Source organism: Aethina tumida, chromosome 1, assembly GCF_024364675.1.
Source record: "Aethina tumida isolate Nest 87 chromosome 1, icAetTumi1.1, whole genome shotgun sequence".
NCBI classification, from domain to species: domain Eukaryota; kingdom Metazoa; phylum Arthropoda; class Insecta; order Coleoptera; family Nitidulidae; genus Aethina; species Aethina tumida.
Window position 1 is genome coordinate 59,873,738 of NC_065435.1, and position 23,125 is coordinate 59,896,862.

The 23,125-nt window shown below is 31.2% G+C and overlaps 6 protein-coding genes across 15 annotated transcripts in view; 4 read left to right on the forward strand and 2 right to left on the reverse strand.

Annotated features, from left to right (window-relative positions):
* Positions 1-23,125, reverse strand: part of LOC109608458 (protein madd-4) — an 88,950-nt gene that overhangs the window by 45,807 nt on the left and 20,018 nt on the right. For all 5 annotated transcript variants that reach the window (XM_049961528.1, XM_049961527.1, XM_049961525.1 and 2 more), the window contains exon 4: positions 21,112-21,285. In XM_049961528.1, coding sequence (XP_049817485.1) covers positions 21,112-21,285 — 174 coding nt within the window. The remainder of the gene's footprint in view (positions 1-21,111; positions 21,286-23,125) is intronic.
* LOC109608511 (cuticle protein 16.5-like) lies at positions 1,486-2,197 on the forward strand. Its single transcript, XM_020024949.2, has 2 exons — positions 1,486-1,528; positions 1,586-2,197. Exons 1-2 carry the CDS (start codon positions 1,517-1,519, stop codon positions 2,144-2,146), a joined length of 573 nt encoding a protein of 190 aa, XP_019880508.1. The 5' UTR covers positions 1,486-1,516; the 3' UTR covers positions 2,147-2,197.
* LOC109608512 (cuticle protein 16.5-like) lies at positions 3,552-8,005 on the forward strand. 6 transcript variants are annotated; one of them, XM_049961536.1, is made up of 2 exons: positions 3,552-3,573; positions 5,623-6,226. In XM_049961536.1, the coding sequence occupies exons 1-2, from the start codon at positions 3,562-3,564 to the stop codon at positions 6,193-6,195; spliced, it is 585 nt and encodes a 194-aa protein (XP_049817493.1). In that variant the 5' UTR covers positions 3,552-3,561; the 3' UTR covers positions 6,196-6,226. The 6 variants fall into 6 exon arrangements, with proteins under 6 accessions (XP_049817493.1, XP_049817494.1, XP_049817491.1 ...); XM_049961537.1 differs by lacking the exon at positions 5,623-6,226 and adding an exon at positions 7,425-8,005 and having other exon boundaries at positions 3,556-3,573; XM_049961534.1 differs by lacking the exon at positions 5,623-6,226 and adding an exon at positions 3,652-4,274 and having other exon boundaries at positions 3,561-3,573.
* On the forward strand, positions 9,050-9,714 carry LOC109608513 (uncharacterized). Its single transcript, XM_020024951.2, has 2 exons — positions 9,050-9,076; positions 9,139-9,714. Exons 1-2 carry the CDS (start codon positions 9,065-9,067, stop codon positions 9,658-9,660), a joined length of 534 nt encoding a protein of 177 aa, XP_019880510.1. The 5' UTR covers positions 9,050-9,064; the 3' UTR covers positions 9,661-9,714.
* LOC126264290 (uncharacterized) lies at positions 12,860-13,446 on the reverse strand. The gene is made up of 2 exons (XM_049961540.1): positions 13,389-13,446; positions 12,860-13,278 (listed from the first exon to the last, which is right to left on the reverse strand). The coding sequence occupies exons 1-2, from the start codon at positions 13,398-13,400 to the stop codon at positions 12,895-12,897; spliced, it is 396 nt and encodes a 131-aa protein (XP_049817497.1). The 5' UTR covers positions 13,401-13,446; the 3' UTR covers positions 12,860-12,894.
* LOC126264291 (uncharacterized) lies at positions 14,312-14,891 on the forward strand. The gene is made up of 2 exons (XM_049961541.1): positions 14,312-14,342; positions 14,465-14,891. Exons 1-2 carry the CDS (start codon positions 14,331-14,333, stop codon positions 14,846-14,848), a joined length of 396 nt encoding a protein of 131 aa, XP_049817498.1. The 5' UTR covers positions 14,312-14,330; the 3' UTR covers positions 14,849-14,891.

The window sequence follows — 23,125 nt, forward strand, 5'->3', positions numbered from 1 at the left end:
CGTATAACCTTGTCCGCACCCCTTGTTACAAGAGATATGCCTTTCCGCATGTATGTCACATTTTGCAAAATCCAAAATGATTGCACCAGATGCTCCAGGAATAAAGTCTTTACGTACCAGTTGTTGCAACCTTCGTGTTTTATTAGGTTATTTGGTTAAAATACTTTTCAAACTTAATTGTTTTGAAACTTAATTTAGTTCTATTGTCCTCAGCCAAATTGTTTATTTGGTATGATGTAGTATGTGAGCCGCATTGCATTTCTTTCCAGTTGACACAAAGAAAACTTATAAGTAAAGGTCGACTTGTAACTATATTTAGATGCTAATGTATGTAACCTGAAATTTTCTTAGTTTAAAATCAAAATAATGCTATATAATATTTTAATTTGAGTAACTTTATTATATTTTCATAATAAAATTTTAAAAATTGTAATATAATTATAATAGTAAAAGAAAAACGGAGATAATAAATCAATAATGTGCATCATAAATACATCAGGATATCCACGCACAGAGACGTTTGCTTGAGTGGGGGTGAATCCCAATGTCCTGTCACTGATTTATCTGATTTTCATGTGCATCAATTAATCTTGCTCGTGCCTTTTAATACAGTAGCTTAATAATGGACGTTTATATTCTAAATTTATCAATATCTACAACGGTAATTGTAAAAATTTTAAGTCATTCAAATTTATTCAAACATTTATTGACTTCATTATTATTAACATTTTCATAAAATTGTCACTTAAATGAAACGATTTATTTCATAGTTCTTGAATAATGCTACATATATTTACCAAACACATTTACATACATCGCCCACAATTGAAACAATGTTATTAGCATTCTGCGACAGTCCTTAGATAACTGATCTAATAAATATTCTTGAAAATAATGTCAATAACAAAACTTTCCCAACGAAACGGACCTTCTACTTGAAATCTTTACATAAAATCACAAATATTGCACAAATGCACACGAAAACGTAATTTTTTATAACGTAACGTAAACAAAATTTTTCATGAAACATTGTAATATAAACTTTGTAGGTCATGCAGTTCAACAAATCTTGTTATGGATCGTTTCCCTTGTATATTTAAATATCACAAAAAATCAATGAAAATGATGGATCCAAAATACGGAGCGGACAGGGGATTTGTTTTAATTCCGCATTGAGACGGCCCTGGGTTTTATTCGGGTTTAAGTCGGTGGATAGACGGGATAATGCCCCATCTAATACAAATTGGTTTATTCGAATATTTTCGTTCAAAGCTGTTGTCTGTTAATATATTTTATTTGTAATATTTAATTCATTCGGAAAATCGGCAGTAATGCGAGGAGATAAACAATAATTAACAATAATATTTAATACTTAAGGAAGTACTTACGTACGTACCCTTTCACGAGCTTCTATTATATTAAATTCGGCAGTCAAGGTTGTTGTCTTCGTATATAAACCGACATATCATGTACCAAATTTATCAGTTTATTAAACGGATACCTCAAACACAGAAACATGAACTCCTTCGTAAGTCACCTGTTTACTGTAACCTTACTCTTGCTAATATATTTTATACTCTTTTAGGCTGTAGTGGCTACCTTCTTGGCCGCTTTGGCTTGCGCCCAAGCTGGTCTCCTCGTAGGACCATCCGCTAAGGTACTCCAAGGACCTAGCTCCAAAACCACCGTTGTAGGCCCAGACGGCAGTGCCATCTCTAGTGTTGCTCCAGGCGGACAAATCATTACTGAAGAACACCCAGGAGTAGTAGCCCACACCGCCCCAGTCGTTGCCGCCCCAGTTTTGGCTCATTCCGCCCAATTAGTCGCTCACTCTGCTCCAGTCTTGGCTCACTCCGCTCCAGTAGTAGCTACTCATGCCGCCCCAGTATTAGCTCATTCTGCCCAAGTTGTGGCTCACTCCGCCCCACTTTTGGCTCACTCTGCCCCAGTTGTGGCTGCCCACCACGGATTGGTAGCTCACGGCGCTGAACAAACTGTGGTGTCTGGACCTTCCGGCGTAATTGCCACTGGCAGATCTGTAGCTCCAGCTGCAGTAGTATCTCACGGGGTACCACACGCTGCCGTTATCGGTCATGGTGTTCATGGTATCCATGAAGTTCATGGAGTTCATGGTCTCGTACTTTAAATTTCACACATATTTGTACATAAATTTATTAAATAAAAAGATTTTTAAAATACAAAATTTGTGAACTAATTTACACAGTACCTTAAGCATTTTTTTATTCCAAATATATTAATATATTTTTTAAATTCAATTTAAACAAATTTAAAGAAGAATAATACGTATATTTCATAACCTGGTTGGTTAATATATTAATTATGTGAAATATTATAAAAAAATTGTAATTTTAACAAAGGTGTTTAAGTATTTTCTTAGTTGTATATGCATATGTTATGTATGCCTTCTAAACTAAAAGCGGTATGTCAGTGGTATCTACTAACTAAAATTTGTCATTTAAAAAAATTAAACTAATTTAAGTTGTTTGATAAGATTTATAAAAAATCATTTTAAAAATCATTAAAACTAGGAGTTGCGTATAATAATGAATTAGTTTATTATGTAATATAATTTTATTTTTTCCTTAATTCAGAGATAAATTTACAATATTTTTTTTATACAAAGTTGAACTTAAAATACTCATTAAATTAATAATAATGAAATTAATAATATGATAAATATAGTTTCAAAGAAAAAGGAATCTTAATTGAAATATAGAATTATTTAGTTTCATACTTACTGAAAAGTGAATGAAATTATTTGTCTAGTAATAAGTATGTTTATCAAATAGAAAAAAACTGATATGAATATTTTATTTAAAGAAAATTAATTAAATAAATTACTTTAAAATAACATATTATTTCTTCAAAAATTAATAATTTAAAATAACATATTATTTCATCAAAAATTAGTTTGATTTTAAAATAGTTTCATAATCTACTTATATATGTTAAATCACCATCAGATATTTTCAGTTATTTTTAACATTTTCTTATGTGTAGTATTATTTTATGAAATTTTATGTATGAACCCATTTTGAAAATCTAATAATCTAATTGTTTTTTAACATTTTTCCAATAAAACAACTTTTGATTAATGTATGTTGTTTTTTGTTGTTTATATATAGTTCATTAAAATCAAATAAGAAACGAAAATATCAGAGGGGTGCTTTCACTGTGAAGTGGACCGCCCTGTATATTTATTTAAATCTATACTACATACAGATTATGTACCATGAGCATAAAAAGCATTGAGAAATCATATTTTTCACTAACAACTATTGTAATAGATATAAAACATAATTATATTAAAAAGGGTGTTATTAAATAAAACTAAAATAACTATGTCATATTAGTTCTAAATAGAAAATATATCGCGTATTAATTAGAATTGGGCGGAATTATTATGTTTGTTACAAAACAATCCCTACACGGAATAATATTCAGATTTGGTTGTCAAGGTCAAAGTTTTAGTATAAAAAGAATTTTAGTTAACGAAAAATGTATCAGTTTACTGAACACATCAACTTCAAATACATCAACATGAACTCTTTTGTAAGTATAAATTTATTGACCCCTTCATCAGGGTATCTGTTTAATTAAAAAAAAATAATTCGTAAAATAATATTTTAGGCTGTAGTAGCTACTTTCTTGGCCGCTTTGGCTTGCGCCCAAGCTGGTCTCCTCGTAGGACCATCTGCTAAGGTACTCCAAGGACCTAGCACCAAAACCACCGTTGTAGGCCCAGACGGCAGTGCCATCTCTAGTGTTGCTCCAGGCGGACAAATCATTACTGAAGAACACCCAGGAGTAGTAGCCCAAACCGCCCCAGTCGTCGCCGCCCCAGTTTTGGCTCATTCCGCTCACTTAGTCGCTCATTCCGCTCCAGTCTTGGCTCATTCCGCTCCAGTGGTAGCTGCTCACGCTGCCCCAGTATTGGCTCATTCTGCCCCAGTATTGGCTCATTCTGCCCCAGTATTGGCTCACTCTGCCCCACTTTTGGCTCACTCTGCCCCAGTTGTGGCCGCCCACCACGGTTTGGTAGCTCACGGCGCTGAACAAACTGTAGTTTCTGGACCATCCGGTGTAATTGCCACTGGCAGATCTGTAGCTCCAGCTGCAGTAGTATCTCACGGTGTACCACACGCTGCCGTTATCGGTCATGGTGTTCATGGTATCCATGAAGTTCATGGAGTTCATGGTCTCGTACTTTAAATTTCACACATATTTGTACATAAACTTATTAAATAAAAAGATTTTTAAAATACAAAATTTGTCAACTAATTTACATAGTACCTTAAGCATTTTTTTATTCCAAATTAACATTAATATATTTTTTAAATTCAATTTAAACAAATTTATTATTACGTATATTTCATAGCCTGGTTCGTTAATATATTAATCATGTGAAATATTATAAAAAAATTGTAATTTTAACCAAGATGTTATACTTTTTTATCATACCATATCAAGAATAATTTTTTATTTAAATATTTTCTTACTTGTATAGGCATATGTTATGTATGCCTTCTAAACTAAAAGCGGTATACTAGTGGTACCTACTAACTAAAATTTATCATTTACAAAAATTAAACTAATTTAAGTTGTTTGATAAGATTTATAAAAAATCATTTTAAAAATCAATAAAACTAGGTATTCCGTATAAATATATTTAACAAAAATGTTGCCAGATAAAAAAATAATGAATTAGTTTATTATGTAAGATAACTTTATTTTTTCCTTAATTCAGAGATAAATTTACAATATTTTTTATACAAAGTTGAACTTAAAATACTCATTCAATTAATAATAATGAAATTAATAATAAGATTAATATAATTTCAAAGAAAAAAGAATCTTAATTGAAATATAGAATTATTTAGTATTATACTTACTGAAAAGTGAATGAAATTATTTGTCTAGTAATAAGTATGTTTATCAAATAGAAAAAAACTGATATGTATATTTTATTTAAAGAAAATTAATTAAATAAATTACTTTAAAATAACATATTATTTCATCCAAAATTAGTTTCATAATCTATTTATATATGTTAAATCACCATCAGATATTTTCAGTTATTTTTAACATTTTCTTATGTGTAGTATTATTTTATGAAATTATATATGAACCCATTTTGAAAGTCTAATAATCTAATTATTTTTTAACATTTTTTTCGTATAAAATTGTTAAAATAAGCATCGGTCGGGTAATATATAAAACAACTTTTGATTAATGCATGTTGTTTTTTATTTTTTATATATAGTTCATTAAAATCAAATATTGTAATAGACATAAAACATAATTATGTTGAAAAGGGTGTTATTAAATAAAAGTGAAATAATTGCGAATTAATTAGAATTGGGCGGAATTATTATGTTTGTTACAAAACAATCCCTACACGGAATAATATTCAGATTTGGTTGTCAAGGTCAAAGTTTTAGTATAAAAAGAATTTTAGTTAACGAAAAATGTATCAGTTTACTGAACACATCAACTTCAAATACATCAACATGAACTCTTTTGTAAGTATAAATTTATTGACCCCTTCATCAGGGTATCTGTTTAATTAAAAAAAAATTAATTTATAAAATAATATTTTAGGCTGTAGTAGCTACTTTCTTGGCCGCTTTGGCTTGCGCCCAAGCTGGTCTCCTCCTAGGACCATCCGCTAAGGTACTCCAAGGACCTAGCTCCAAAACCACCGTTGTAGGCCCAGACGGCAGTGCCATCTCTAGTGTTGCTCCAGGCGGACAAATCATTACTGAAGAACACCCAGGAGTAGTAGCCCAAACCGCCCCAGTCGTCGCCGCCCCAGTTTTGGCTCATTCCGCTCACTTAGTCGCTCATTCCGCTCCAGTCTTGGCTCATTCCGCTCCAGTGGTAGCTGCTCACGCTGCCCCAGTATTGGCTCATTCTGCCCCAGTATTGGCTCATTCTGCCCCAGTATTGGCTCACTCTGCCCCACTTTTGGCTCACTCTGCCCCAGTTGTGGCCGCCCACCACGGTTTGGTAGCTCACGGCGCTGAACAAACTGTAGTTTCTGGACCATCCGGTGTAATTGCCACTGGCAGATCTGTAGCTCCAGCTGCAGTAGTATCTCACGGTGTACCACACGCTGCCGTTATCGGTCATGGTGTTCATGGTATCCATGGAGTTCATGGGCTTGTACTTTAAATTACATGTATATTTGTATATAAATTGCATAAATAAAATTATTCTAAAAAAAGAATTTTTTGAATTATTTTACATTGTATTCTAAACACTTTTTTCATCTTAAATGTCAATATATATTATTAAACTTCTGCATAAAAAAGAATAAAATATAAAGTATATAATATATTATAATAAAATACATATTTTTTCATAAATAAGAAATATTTTTTATTTAGAAAAATTCACTTTGAAATGCGTAAGCTATTTAAGACTTCTTAACTCGTAGTACGAAACATATTGTGTGTTAGAGGTAATACATTGATTATTTAAAAAATTCAATTAAAAATTTAAATTATATATTTTTGCAATTTACAAAAATTCATTTTAAAAGAAACAATTCAAAATATTGGATTTACTTATCTATTTCCTTAAGGTTGTTTACATTATCCTACACCTAGTAGTTATATATAAATAAATTGAGTAAAAAGACTTGAAGATAAAAATATGAATTAGTTTATTATAAAATATAGTTTAATTTATTTCTCAATTTAAACATCAATTTACATTATATTTTGATACCAACTCAACCTAAAATATGCACCAGATTTTTTTAATTACAAATTTTGAATTAATTTACCATAAAAGTGTTGTATTATGGTAGACATCAATGGGATAATATATAAAATAAATTGTATTTTATACATGTTATATTTTATTATTAGTTTATATAGTTCATTACAATCGAATTAAAAATAAAAATGTTACACGGATGTTTCCATCTTAAGTAGACCGCCCTAGATGTTACATCTTTTTATATGTATATATTATGTATTTTTGGCATAAAAACATTGAAATATTAATAAATATTTATTATGAATTGTAAAATCTCTTTCAATATATCCCATGAAACATAATTATGTTAAAAAAGTGTTTTTAAATAGAAGCTTGAAATAACTTTTAATATTACATTAGTTCTAAATAAAACAAATATCGCACATTTAATTAGAAATGGGCGGAATTATCATGATTCTCGAAAAACAATCCCTACACGGAATAATATTCAGATTTAGTTGTCAAGGTTAAAGATTTAGTATAAAAAGAAATTTAGTTACCGAAAAATGTATCAGTTTACTGAACACGTCAACTTAAAATACATCAACATGAACTCTTTTGTAAGTATAAATTTATTGACCCCTTCATCAGGGTATCTGTTTAATTAAAAAAAATTAATTTATAAAATAATATTTTAGGCTGTAGTAGCTACTTTCTTGGCCGCTTTGGCTTGCGCCCAAGCTGGTGTCCTCGTAGGACCATCCGCCAATGTACTCCAAGGACCTAGCTCCAGATCCACCGTTGTAGGCCCAGACGGCAGTGCCATCTCTAGTGTTGCTCCAGGCGGACAAATCATTACAGAAGAACACCCAGGAGTAGTAGCCCACACCGCCCCAGTCGTTGCCGCCCCAGTTTTGGCTCATTCCGCTCACTTAGTCGCCCACTCCGCTCCAGTAGTAGCTGCTCACGCTGCCCCAGTATTGGCTCATTCTGCCCAAGTGGTTGCTCACTCTGCCCCAGTATTGGCTCATTCTGCCCAAGTAGTTGCTCACTCTGCGCCACTTTTGGCTCACTCTGCCCCAGTTGTGGCTGCCCACCATGGTTTGGTAGCTCATGGGGCTGAGCAAACTGTAGTGTCTGGACCATCCGGTGTAATTGCCACTGGCAGATCTGTAGCTCCAGCTGCCGTAGTACCACACGCTGCTGTTGTCGGACATGGTGTTCATGGCATCCATGAAGTTCATGGAGTTCACGGTCTCGTACTTTAAGTTGTATATATATTTGAACATACATTTCTTAAATAAAAAGTTTAATAAAAGCAGAATTTCTGAATTAATTTATATAATACCCTAAATATTTTTAACATTAATTAATTTATCAATTAAAATTTATTCAAGTAATGTTTCAATTTAAACAAATTAAAGAGAAGTAAATATAATATTGAATAAAAATATATGAGAAGTATTATTACGTTTATACTTTGAATACATATTCTAATTTACATTATTTTTTCCATAATTTCATGATAAAATATTGAACAGGACACTAGAAAAGTATTTCTATTTACAGAAGTTCATATGTATATGAGTTGGTTGAATAACAATTTAAAAAAAATAAAGATTAGTGGATTAGGATTGTCTTTTTTACTAACAAGAGTAGGAAGTATATTTTTTATAATCTTATTTAAATATTACATTTATCATTTAGAGATATACTCTTATATATTATTTGTTATAAAAAATTCAGTTGAAATTCATAGAAATTACAAGAATTTTATAAAAACAATTCAAAAAAAAAAAAGAATTTATTTATCCATTTCCATTAGCCCGTTCCCTTTATTCCACACGTTTCTAGTTCTGGAAATGGTGTTAATAGGATACAATCCATGAAATTTATATATACTTGTTTATATGCTTATTTAATAAAAAATATAATAAAAAATCATATACTAGTGCATGGAAAGAACCATATATAAAGTAATGTTTGTAATTTACTATACTTGGGCCTTTAATTTTAGATTAAAAAATATGTTTTATTTTCATTTCTATATACTACTACTTTTTAAGTGTATTTTTTCTTTTTAAATATTAACAATCATTTATTTTAAAATAACCAATAAAAGAAATACATCTGAAGGGATTTTTAATTCAAGTTTTAATTAAAATATATCGCATATTTAATTAGAACTGGGTGGAGGTATAAAACACTTTGCAAAACAATCCCTAGACGGAATAGTATTATGATTTGGTTGTCAAGGTTAATGTTTTAGTATATAAGGAAATTTAGTTAACGAAAAATGTATCAGTTTACTGAACACATCAAATTAAAATACATCAATATGAACTCCATTGTAAGTAGAAATTTATTTTCATTTTAGTTAGTACCTACTCAATAATCAAAATAATGTTTTAGGCTGTGGTAGCCACTTTCTTGGCCGCTTTGGCTTGCGCCCACGCTGGTGTCCTTGTAGGTCCATCCGCCAATGTACTCCAAGGACCTAGCTCCAGATCCACCATTGTAGGACCAGACGGCAGTGCCATCTCAAGTGTTGCTCCAGGTGGACAAATCGTCACCGAAGAACACCCAGGAGTAGTAGCCCACACCGCCCCAGTCGTTGCCGCCCCAGTTTTGGCTCATTCCGCCCAATTAGTCGCTCACTCTGCTCCAGTCTTGGCTCACTCCGCTCCAGTAGTAGCTGCCCACGCCGCCCCAGTATTGGCTCATTCTGCCCAAGTAGTTGCTCACTCCGCCCCAGTTGTAGCTGCCCACCACGGTTTGGTAGCTCACGGCGCTGAACACACTGTTGTATCTGGACCATCCGGTGTAATTTCTACTGGCCAATCTTTGGTTCCATCTGCCGTAGTATCTCACGCTGTTCCACATGCTGCCGTTGTTGGACATGGTATTCATGGAGTTCATGGTCTGGTACTTTAAATTTTCCCCACATTTGTATACAAATTTATTTAATAAATATATTTTGAAAAATAAATATGAGTAATAATTTATTTTACCATACACGTTTATTAAACAATTTGACTGTCAAAAAAATGATATTTTAAATAATTAAAATAATTCAGAAAAGAAATCAATAATATTTATGCGTTACTTATTCAATACATACATAAAATATTAACAAAATTATTTTTTTAAGAAACAATCAATTACAATTATACAATGCTTTAAACAAATTAGCATATAATACTTGTATTATTATAATTACTATATTATTATTATAGTTATAAAAACAAATTTTTGATTTAATTATAACAAATTATTGTTTTACAACAACCGTAGAATTCTAAATTATTTATTATTATTTAATTTTAAGAGTAACTAAATAAATGAATATAGAATGTTTCAGCACAACGAGCTTCCAAGCTGGGCTGAACAGCTACAAGTGGGGCAGAATGAGCCAAAGCTGTAGCGGAATAATCAGTTGCATAAATAGTTAGTTGAGAAGTCTGCAGCAGCATGAACAGCTAGTACTGAACCCGTATGAGTAACAACTGGAGCAGAATGCGTTAAAAGTAAGACAGCAACTAGGGCACTGTGGGCTACTCTTCTGAGAGCAACTGGTAGTTTTAGAACTAGGTCCTGAAGTACCTACGCGGAAGATACTACGAGGACAAACAACAGCGACCAAGAAAGTAGCTACCACACCCTACATACACATTGATTGTAGGAAACAATGAATGTAAATAATTTTGTTACTTACAAACGAGTTTAAGTGAATAGTTTTATTGGTTCAGTGAACTGATAAATTTTAAACAGCACAAATCGCTCATACATTTAAGAATTAACCTTGACAACCCAATATAATTTGTATAATACACATCAAATGCGAATAACCCTTTCTAACAAACTCGATACCAACAAAGATCTTTATTAGTTGGTGGTACAACAGTTTATATAAATATAATTTATTCTCGATATTCTTGTAACTTAATACATATAATTAGCAGTTACACATAAAAATTGGCAAGGAAGCTGGTGTGAGCTGATTTCAACCTTGACATCCACAACTCTTCTTTCATTAAATTCAATGAAACGATTTAAACTACAAGGTCCTGAATTTGTAAAAAAATGTAATTTGTACCATTTTTTTCCAATAATATCCAGCCACAGGTAAAATTCAACTTTTCCACCATGCTCTTCACCTTTTTGGAATGAGTAACAAATCGGAAGTCGGAACAAATTTAAAAAGGAGATTCAAAGTCAATTAAAATATTGATTTTCTTGCAGAGAGGATGCACGGAATTGACGTTTCTCTCGGTGCAAGAACCAGGTAAAACTTAGAGATAACTTGTTATTACACCGCCTCGATAAAATATCTCGGCTCCTGGACTCTACACGATCATCTTTTTTCCTCCGAGAGCCCGTAATTTATGACACACTTACCTGTTTTCAGTCGCTTTTTTTACTAGGAAAAATTTTGTAAAAGGCGATTTCCCTGTTTTCAGACTCGACCCCTCAATTTATAAGTATTATCCTAAATTAGAACAAGTTTAACGTCAAATGAAGAATAAGCGGAGAATGAAAAAAATGTTTATAAAAATATTTTCGTTGTTTCTGATTAACAATGCTAATTGTTTTTGGTGGAGGTCGTGTGGGTATATGGAAATTTTTCTATCAATGGGTGTGTAACGGTAGTAAGAGTATTCAACAATAGTTTATAATACGTTATTATAAGTAGAATATTTGAATAACGAATTAAGAGAAATGACATGATAAAATTAATCTGATGTAATTTTTTTAAACGTCCAGAGACTATTATAATAAATAAAAATTGTTGACCGGAAATGTTTCAGGAGTTGCAACTGATATTTAGATTTCATAAGACAAAAAATATATTTTATTGTAAATTAAACAGTGAATCTAGCTTAGAAAAAATGAGGAACCGATAGACGATAGATCAGATTTAAGATTGTCTCAAGATTTTAACCTTGTATAACCCAACAATAAAATGCTTTCCTGTAAGCTTATGCCAGAAATAAGAGTAAATACAATGTTACATCTTGAAGTACTGACATTTTCGAAATGTTTTATTCAGATTAATTACATTATAATACTGCATAATGATTTATAATATACATATAATAAATCACAACATTGTTTAAAGCTATGTCAATTATTGTTCAATCAAACATACATATTACTCCATTGTTCAAGACACACATATTGTTGATAAACACGTAATTGTTGGACGTTTTGAATTATGGACATTTGAAAACCGGTAATTACCATAGACGAATTAGTTTGTAATTGAGTTTGTACCATTAAATGTATACTAATTTGTAATTAACGAAGAGTAAATTATAAACGTTGCTAAATATTAAACGATAGGCAGAATCTATATCAATTAATTTTCTAAATAATATTTTTTCACTTATTTTATTGCTATTTTATAATATAATAAAGTTAACATAAACAGAAATTTATAGTTTTATTTATTGAAAAGTTCTATTTTATGACATTCTTTATGAAAAAAGGTAAGGACTTAAAAAATGTAATAATTTGTTTTCAAGTTATAGCCAAGAAATTTTCATTTTCTTTATGTTTATTGGAGTTTTTTAATGCTATCTTTATTGGATGGTAATTTAGGGGAAATGCCGACAGGTTTTCCGGACTAGAGACCTTCTCACATGAATCATACAAACTTAGTCATGTGAATCTCAAATTTAAACTTTGTAGAAGTTCAGAGTAAACACGGTTTACGGCCTTTGATGTTTGGAATAATATTCAGGTAAAGAAAAAAACATAACCAAAATTCATCTATTGCGGTATACAAAATTAATTGTAAGACGTAGTTTAAATTAAAGTTGAATAAGAAACATATAAATTGCTTGTAAATGTCTGCCACACATCACATGATATAATACAATGGAATAAAAATGGTAAAGAGTAAGTAGAACAATCGTGACAGATTTTAATTTCTGTGGAACAATATATCATAATGATATAAAGCCGTCAGCTCAAATTGCTATTCAGATTCCCTTTTTGAAATATGATTCGGATAAGAAAAATGAACAACATCCATAACGCATTGAGTCTAACAAATTGCAACTAAAATCATTTTGTGCGAGATCCGTAATTCAGTTGAAATTGAAATAAAAATACTTTTCTAATCTTACAATTATACAATTTTATTTACAAAACCAACAACCGAATTTAGAGAATGAGCCCACCGTGTACGGCGGCAAGTGGAGATACAGCCCATGGAGCGGCCAAACCTCTGCTGGCGGCAACGACTCCAGATGGTCCGGAAACAACGGTGTCAATGCCCAAGGGAGCGGCGGCTACGAGGGGAGCAGATTGGGCCAAGATTGGGGCGGAGTGGGCCAGAACTGGTGAGGCTACTACGGGGGCGGTTTGGGCAACGACACCTACGCTTTCGTCGGTCACGATTTGACCACCTGGGGCAACGGATGAGATGGCACTACCGTCTGGACCTACAACGGTGCTCCTGGAGCTGGGTCCTTGGATGACGTTAGCAGATGGAGCTACGAGGACTCCGGCTTGAGCGGCGGCCAAAACGGCGCACAAGGTGGCGATCTATTTGATTTAAGAGTTTCAATTTGAATCTTCATTATGTAATATCCCATGTCATGGTAGAAATGTTTAAAATCTCTTTGCTTGAATAAATTAAATGTAATTGCACTTACCAAGAATTTCATTTTGTATGTTTCTTAATTAATCTGATCTGATTAACTGACATAATTCGTACGTTGCGAATACTATTTATATGGACCACGAAACCTTGAATGCCGAATTCGAATTTACATAAATGGCCAATCGTCATTCCCTATTGTAAAAACAAGAATAATTTTCGCATGAAAAAGTTTTGGATCGAGTACCCTTTTTTTCGTATGTTATAAACGACTTTCCTGATGTTCAATAAACATGATTCACGCAATTTTTTTGTGTTTTGTGTTGAAATAAATGGGCATTATAGTATCATGAAGAACATTTGAACTATTTAATATTAAATAGAAGTTTCGCAGCATAATGCAATATTTATAAAAATTGCATTGTATTGTATATTATTTTGAGCAAACAAGGCGTGGACAAGGTTAATTAAATTTAAATACAAGCAATAAAAGTGAAATTATTATAGATTTTGGCATGTATTTTTTATAGCCATAAATTGATGAAAAATTTTATTTTTAATTAAATTCTGATGGACCACTAATAAAATAAATAAATGTTTACACATGTTCATTTAGTAGTAGTTATGTTTAAAGGTATTAAAGAAATAAATTTCATTTGTTTTAATTATGCCATATATTCATAAAATTAATATATGAATATAGTAAAAATAATATAATATTTAATAAAATATTTTAAAGCTGTTAAAATTTACTACATATATCGAAATTTAAAATGTTTGCTTTGAAATTGAATTAATATTTACAAAAACAAAAGGTATGGTTAAATGGCATTATATTAATTTTCAATTAACGTAATTTTCTAATACTTTTCGTAACATTTTCAGTATTTTGTTGGCAAATTTATGTAAATTTGTTTCCATAGCCAAGGCCGCAATGCTTGTATATATATACTATTCGTCGAATGTACAATTGCATCATTTTACAAAAGACATCAAAATGAAATTCTTCGTAAGTAATTAACCAATTAGATAAACATACGTAAACATATTTGTTTTTTTAAATTCAGTGATTGCTGACACATGTACCTAAGTACAGAATTAATTATTATTAATTTTTCTTTCATCAAACAGATTGCCTCTTTGTTTGCCGTTTTGGCCGCCGTCCAAGCCGGAGTCCTTGTAGCTCCAACAGGTAATGTCCTTCAAGGACCCAGCTCCAGGACCACCGTTGTAGGTCCAGACGGCAGTGCCATCTCCGCCGTAGCTCCGGGTGGTCAAATCGTAACCGACGAGAGCGTTGGAGTCGTTGCCCGAACTGCACCAGTAGTAGCCTCACCAGTTTTGGCTCACTCCGCCCCAATTTTGGCCCAATCTGCTCCACTCGTAGCTGCCGCTCCCTTAGGAGTTGACACCGTTGTTTCTGGACCATCTGGAGTCGTTGCCGCCAGCAGAGGTTTGGCCGCCCCATGGGGTCTATCTCCACTTGCCGCCGTACACGGTGGACTCATTCTTTAAATTCGATTGTTGGTTGTGTAAATAAAATTGTGTACAGACTAATGATATTGGTGTTTGAATTTAACTAAAATGGAATTATAGGATTCGTACAAAACAGTTAGTTTTGTAAACATAATTATAAATCTTTAGATATTTTTGTAATCATATATTCGGAAATAAACAATAGTATTGTTTTTTGTTTTAAACCGAATAAATAACACAATTTTGAAGAAAATTATTTTAATATTTGCAGCTCATTATGGTCAATATCTTGAAATTATTTTAGTTTATGGTTATACAAATTTAGAAGGGAAATCTGAGTAATTAGCCCAAATGTATAATGTCTTATAAAGTGTCTTGCTTAGTATTATTATCAGCAAACTGTTGGTAATTGATAACGACCTACGGCCAGGATAATTTTCTGATTATTTGTGCTATACGAAATGGCATATTTTCTACGTCCAGGCTTCATACAGTGGTTGAAATCACTGTAAGTCTATCAACGATCAGAAGAAGATTGCATGAAGCTGTTCTTCGAGCCAGAAGACGCCTTCAACTTTTTTAAACAAGAAGCATCGAGTCGCTTGCATAGTATGGACCAACGAACACAGCCCATGGACTGCAGCCGAATGGCATAATTGTTTGTTTACAAATGAGTCTACACACATTATATAACTCGGATAGCCGTATTTAGATATGGCATGAATGTGGTTAGAGATATAATGAGCAAAACATGGCTCGAACTGTTGCTTTTGAAGGTGGTTCTGTAACAGTGTGGGAAGTAATTCCTTTAGAGACACGCATGTAGTTGCTCATATTAATCTGAGAAACTAGGAACACTCTGCGGTATCACGACTTGATTATTCAACTAATTATTATTCCATTTATTCAAGAATGGACGACAATGCCCGACCTCACCGTACGAGACATAAAACTGACGTTGCAAAATTATGAGATTACTCAGATGCTATGGCCCCCGCGTTCACTAGTCTGCAATCTAATTGAACATCTATGGGACCATTTTCAAAGATAAATCTACGCTCAAAATTCATCTTCAAAATTTGGAGGAGCTCACAAGGCTCTTAGAGAAGACTGGCAAACTATAGATCAAGAATTTATTCATTCACTAATTTTGAGTATACCAAAGAGGGTGGAAGCTGTTCTTGGAGAAAGGGGGACCCACAAAGTATCATAAATTGGCGATTAATATTCTGTTTTTTAATTTTAATTAATTTTGTTGTATTAATACTAGTGATATTGGTTTTATTACTGAAGTGGTGTAATTTTTTAAATGTGCTTATTAAATTTTATTTTGATGTTTGTTAGAATTAAATGCTATTGGTAGTATGATTTTTAATATCAAACGACGTGAAACATAAATTAGTCCAATATAAATTATTTCCAGTTGAGAAAACTTTCATTAATTTCTTATATTATATGACGTGAAGTAGTTGGGTTATCTAAAAAATGAAAATGTATCAGCAGTAAACCACAACTATCCTATAAAGTTAACACCCTTGGGATACCCGTTAATCTAAAATAAATCCTTCAGCAATATGTACAACCCCCGGGTATTTTTTTAATTTTAGTGGATTTATTCAGCTTTATTGCAAAGTATGCACGAAACCGTTATTAAATTGTTTAATAATTCGAAAATTTTGAATAATTGGTAATTTAATACCATAATTAATCAACGTTACCCATAATTTAAAACTGATATCGGAGAATATTCAATGAACAATAAACACGAAATAATTTCAATAATTCGACACAGTTCTAATCTCTGTAATATTTCACAAGAAGGATCTGAATAACAATTTGAACTGACAGCTTTATATCATTATGATAAATTGTTCCATACAAATTAAAATCTGTCGCGATCATTCCACTTGTACTTTTCCTGTTTTCCATTTTTATTAAAACGTTACATCGCCGTATCTTTTCGTGCAATATGCGGCGGACATTTGTACGCAATTTATATTTTACTCATGCTACGACTTGTTTTCTAGTTCAAGTATATCGTAGATGAGATGTCATATCAACCCGAGACATTCGTTTTATTTTACTGCTACAGTTTAGTGTCCGAGCATCGCGTCTTATTTATTTTTGACAAAAAGGGAACGAGATAAAAAAAAAACGAAACAACCGTCCGAAGCATAGATCGGATGTCCCGCTATATTTAGATAAATGCGGCATAATTGGAAATCTAATACTTGTGCATCGTAAAATACTTGTCCAGCATAGTTTATAAGTTTGCAGTTTAAGTAAAGGCGGTTGCCTACGTAAGTGTTGTGCAATGTCGGAAAAGTTGCTAAAAAGACAGGATTGATAAGTTCATTCTGCACTTAAAACCTGATAGTCCCGCCCGCGTTGTAACGTTCCAAGTTATCGTATATATTTTCGACTTTAAAGTTTATGCCAACAACGACTCCACTTTATTTTCAGATAGTTCACTTGTTGTTCGCGCTGATATTTAATCGGTGGAGAATTGTTTGAATGCATGCAACGTACAGACGTGAACTTAGTTGCATGTTCTTGACGTGAACGCTTCCAGGGCGAAATGTTTAATCATCCAACTGCTAAGTTGAAACGACTGCGTAATCCGGCAACTTCTGTTATTACTTCAAACAACCCCCAAAACTCCCCCGTGTCTCCTCTAAAACTTTTTAAATAGTTCAAAGTTGCGAACGGATGATCGTCAATGTTGGCAAATGCTCTCGTGAACAACTTCTAATGACGCCTCAATAAACTGACGATGTTTCAACGAAAAGTCGGTCGCCGTTATATTATTGTATTAACACGGGCTCAAAACGACATAAATCAATATGATTTTTAACGCAAACCGTTATGTTTGTTCATTAAAATACGATTTGTCACGTCAAACGATGGATTTGTAATAAAATGCAGAATATTTTTCAGTCGTCAACACCGCCAAACTTATATGTTATACATCAATTTTACGTTTTCACATTTGTGTTCTAACTCAGTTGAAATAATAATTTTAAAAGTATTATATTAAATTTTAAAATATCCGTATTTACAAAATATATGTTATTTCCTCGCATAGAATTCAAATTAAGAGTATTGAATTACTCCGACTGAATTCCGAGGTCTAGATTTATTCTAGTTGGTGTGTAATTGCATATTTAATGCAAAAATTTGAGAAGGGAAAACATGAACAAAATATATTTTTAAATAATTTGTTTTATAGTATAAATGTACGAATAAAAAATTAATTCTATTTCATTAGAGATTTGATTTTAATTTCTGCAGTGGTTCTATATACATTTAAAATTTTCGATATTTCGTTATTTATAATTTTTATGAGTAAAAATTAATGGAATAATATAAATATATAGAATGTAAATTATTTTTCTGTATCACTCGACCCAGGATTATTACTTTGAAATGAAGTATTACGAAAATTGATTTTTTAGAATTGTATAATATATAAATATTCAAATTATTCCAACTGAAGTACAATCCTTCTTCTTTTGTTTCATTCTCCTATAAAAATTAGGAAGGCAAACTGAAGCTACAAATATTTTGTATAACTATTTAATTTATGGTATTATTGTAAATATACTTTATTGTCTTCTAATTAATCATTTTTGAATTTTCAAAACTGAATTTCGAGGCTACCTATTCTTTTTCACATTTTTATCTGTAAAATTTGTCAACAAAAACTAGAAAAGAATATTTTGTTGAATAATTTAATCTGTTGTTTATCAATATTATTGTAAATATACTTTATTTTCTTATAAAAAGTCATTCACCATTTTTGAACTGCGATTTTATTATTATTTATAATACTTCCACGAATTATTCTTTTTAAGATAATTAAATTAGAATGTTAAAATATTTGAATATTCGAATAACAATTTTCTTTTTTATTTAATTCTTTGTACATTTAAATTAGATAGAAAACACGTTTTTACATTTTTAACTGTTAGTAAAAATGAGGAAAATTATTGTTTCCAAATTTAATTTATCGTATAACAGTATTATTGTAATTATACTTTATTTTCTTATATAAAATTATTGACAATTTTAAAAATTTTTGATTTTATTATTATTAACACACTATAGGCGGGTAGCAAAATGATCCAAACTAAGTTGTTGAATTATAACAAAAAATAAGAGATAATTCTTTCAGTTCCGTATGTAAACCAATAGAGTAAAATTATCTCACCCCGCTTTTAAAGTAAGTACATTCAAAAAGGTAAAAATTACCCCCGACCAGCTAACAATCAACAGTTCTCGAGACGGGTATTTTTACCCGACCCGTTTATAGTGTGTTAATAATACTTACAAATTTCTATCAGTTATTTGCTTCAAAAGAAATTTAATTCTTATTGTTTAATATTTGAATATTCAAATTATTATTAAGTTGAATCCGAGTTATAATTTCTACTCTTTATTTAATCGTTTTTATATAAACAAGAAAAAGTATTTTATATAACCATTTAATTTGTGATACACAAATATTATTGTGAATAAATCCTATATTGTTATAAAAATTAGTTCATCATTTTTGAATTTCGATTTTATTGATATTAAAGACACTTCAAACATTTTACTATTTTATATAATAGCATTAAAATTCAGAAGGCTTAAATATTCAAATACTCAAATTATTCCAACTAAATTTTCAGGCTTATTCTCTTTTTTTTACTTTTTTATCTAAATAAAATTGTCTGCAAAAAAAAAAATAAATTGTTTAACAATTTAATTTGTGGTTTAGCAATATTATTGTAAATATAATTTATTTATAAAAAATCATTGTTCATGTTTGAATCTTGATTCTATTGTAATTAATAATAATAATACTAATTATTTTCTTGCAAAGAATTTTATTCACAATAATTAATATTCAAATTATTCCAAGTAGATTCGGAGTCGCAGTTTCTTCTTTTTTTACATTTTTATCTGTAAAATTTTTTAGTAAAAACACATAAAGAATTATATAATATAACTTCATTTAGCTGCTCTTATATGAAAACAAAATACTTTTTCTAATAATTTAATTCATAATTTAACGATATTAATGGATATATGTCATATTTTTTATTACATTTAATTTATAATAAAAATACTAACAATAGATATTTAATTCAACTTTTATTAACAACGGTTAAAACGTTCTATACAATATATTACGTTACCGTAATTAACGAGCTACTGTTGATCAACTGACTGACCTAATCGTTCAAAAATTACTGGGGCATGTTTATTCGCATGTCCCAAAAACCAACTCCCTTATTTATTCTTAATGCATTGCTTAGCAAATCCCTTAAAACCTTTAGTGGTGGTAGATCCCTCTTTGTTGGCTTTATCATTGCGCTCAAGTGTTTTCGTTTTGTGTTTTTAAGGATTTTCTCTGTTTACAGAGATTGATATTATGTCATTTGCTTGTAAATGTTTGGAAATTTTGGGGAGCTTACCTCTTCCTCAACATTTATCACGCACTGTTTGCTTTTGACAATCCCTTTATCTCCACACACGAAACTCGTTGTGAAGCAATTAATTATTTTTGTTTCCCAAAAACAAAAAAAAAAGGAAAGAACAACCTGCACAATTAATAACAGTCATTTTATAAATTAGACAGTCGTCAGTCATTTTCCTTTTTGGAAGATGATGTTTTAATCCTGAGTACACAGATGGCACCCATCTTTCAATCACTGCGGAGATTTGGAACATGTTGTGCTAATAGTTTTCGGTAAAATTGCTGCTTTCATGAGTTCGCAAAACGTTTTTGCTGGCAATGATCGATTTTCTCTCATGCGGTAAACCCGGCACGATGTACGGATTATCATATGGCAGTTTAATTGAATCCACTAATTCTTCATAAAATTGTGGTCGTGTACATAAATATCGCGTGGTTTTAAGGTTTCGCTCGAAACTTAGTAACGTGTTATTTAATAAAATTAATCTTGTTTAATTCTTGAAGCATTCCATGTGTTTAATCACTTTAATTATCTGAAAATTAGGAACACGCGACATTGTAAATACTCACCTGCAACCTGCTGTTGGTGCAAAAAGGGCAAATTACAAATGTCCGCATTTAATATTAACCGCTAATGAACGAATACATGTTACGTACATATTTAATATTTATCTGACAAAATTGCAAATACATAAACTAATAATGGCTAATCAATGAAACTGCAATTTACCAGCCAAACAACGTTCGTAATTACGACCACATAATATCTAAACCAAAATGTTTCCAATACAAGTTCAATAAAGCGATTTAGGAATACAAATAAAAGAGAATTACTTACCTGCATGTTGCATATTCTGTATCTGACGTGTTCCCCTCTGCATGACGTGGTTTTGCAACTTCTTATTTGCTTCGATACACCACCGTCGCATGATCTAGAGCAGGGGGACCACTCGGACCATTTCGACCATCCTCCGCTTCTGCTGTCCACTTCCTCTAGTTCAGATGATAAAGCCTGAAGAAAAAAAGATTATTAGCTTTTCCATTTTACAGTTCATGCCCAAGAAATTGTTGTAGTGGATAAATTTTTTAAAACAATATTTTAAATGAACAATAAAGTTATTTTATATTTTATAGATTAGACATCAAAGTTTAATTTTAAAAATAAATTTATTTCACCTATAAGTAAAGTTGGCAGTGAAAATTAATACAAGTTGTTGGTGTTTATCAATTTTATACAAAATTTTAAAATTTTATTTAACTTTAATTTTTAATTGAAACTAATATAATATATTAATTTATATATATATATACACTATCGTTCATATGTAGAGCAACTTTAGAAATTTTCATTTGTCTTAATTAAAGTATACGTTTAAATATCCCTATTATTGTCAGTTATGCAGTATGTTTGATAAAAACAATACATCAATGTAATTGTTTATTAGTGGGTTTAGTTAGGTATTTATTAATATTTGAAAAATATTCAAGGGTCAAAAGTAGAGCAACTTTAAAATAAAACAACTTTAGGTACATTTAGCCTCGCACTTTCTACCTCTTTTGGGAACTCCTTCCAGTGTATTCCTTTCTGTTAAAATTGGAAATCGTCCTTGAAACGATCGATTTCTTTAAATTTAAATCTACTGCAATTTTACTCTGTTTTTATCATTTTGGAACTTTTTTACAATTTGTTGTTTAATTTGTATCCTTAAATAGAAACTTCTAGGCATTTTTAGCTTTAAGGAAACATGTCGGGCACAGAAATAAATTATAAAATCAATTGTATTGAATATAGGGTTTGGTTTCTTTACTTATGAACCCTGTCCGAAATAAAATGTTGTATAAAAACTACATAAATAAAGATATCCGTATATAAATTGAGATACGAAATGTTTAGACGCAATCTGACGTGGTAAAAGCATTAAATATTACTCAGACTGCTGTTTCGAAGATTTTGTGTGAATTTCGCACTCAAAGTGGTGTTGAAAATCGACGCAATTCGAGACTTCCAAGAGAACCCACTCCCAAGATAGACAAAATTAAAAAAAAAAGACTCTCCCTCAAAGATTCACGCAAAACATCAGGACAAATTACGCAGGAAATAGATGTTAGAGCAGAACAGCGAAAAATCGCCTTATTAATGCGGAACTACATGACCGAGTTGCATTTAAAAAAAACTGCTATCAAAGAAAATCAGTGCGTCCCGTCTGGAATTTGCACAATCTTATTTGTCATGGACTGAGAAAAAATGCAATACTGTCCTTTGCATTATGGTTTGGGGATGCTTCTCGTGATCCAAAGTTGGATCCTTGATTCAAGCGGAGGGTAAAATGGATCGTTTTTAATACAATGACATACTGGAAAACATCATGTTTCCATTTGCCGAGGAAAATATATTTCAACAAGACAACGATCCCAAACACACGTCTATCATAGTGGTTTCTAATGAAAAACTTAACTGTGCTTGAATGATGGTTTATGTCACCCAATTTAAATCCAATTGAGCATCTTTGGGAAATATTAGACCATCGCATCCGAAGAAAAACAAAACAACAAAAGCAAACAAGACTTTCTTCAAACCATACAGGAGTAGTGGTAACAAATTTCTGTTGACACATTGCAGGGACTAGTAGATTCTATATCTTAAAGATGCCAATGAGCAACCAAAAGGTACACCACAAAATATTAAAATATTTGAATTATGGTTAATTTTTTATGAATATTACTAAAATATTCCATAGTTTTTTCCAAACTAAATCAATTTATTATTAAAGAAATGCAACAAACTTGTGAATTGGGGCCGATCTTGCAGTAAATTAGATTTGTTCAGATTCAGATTAGGAAAAACATTAAAT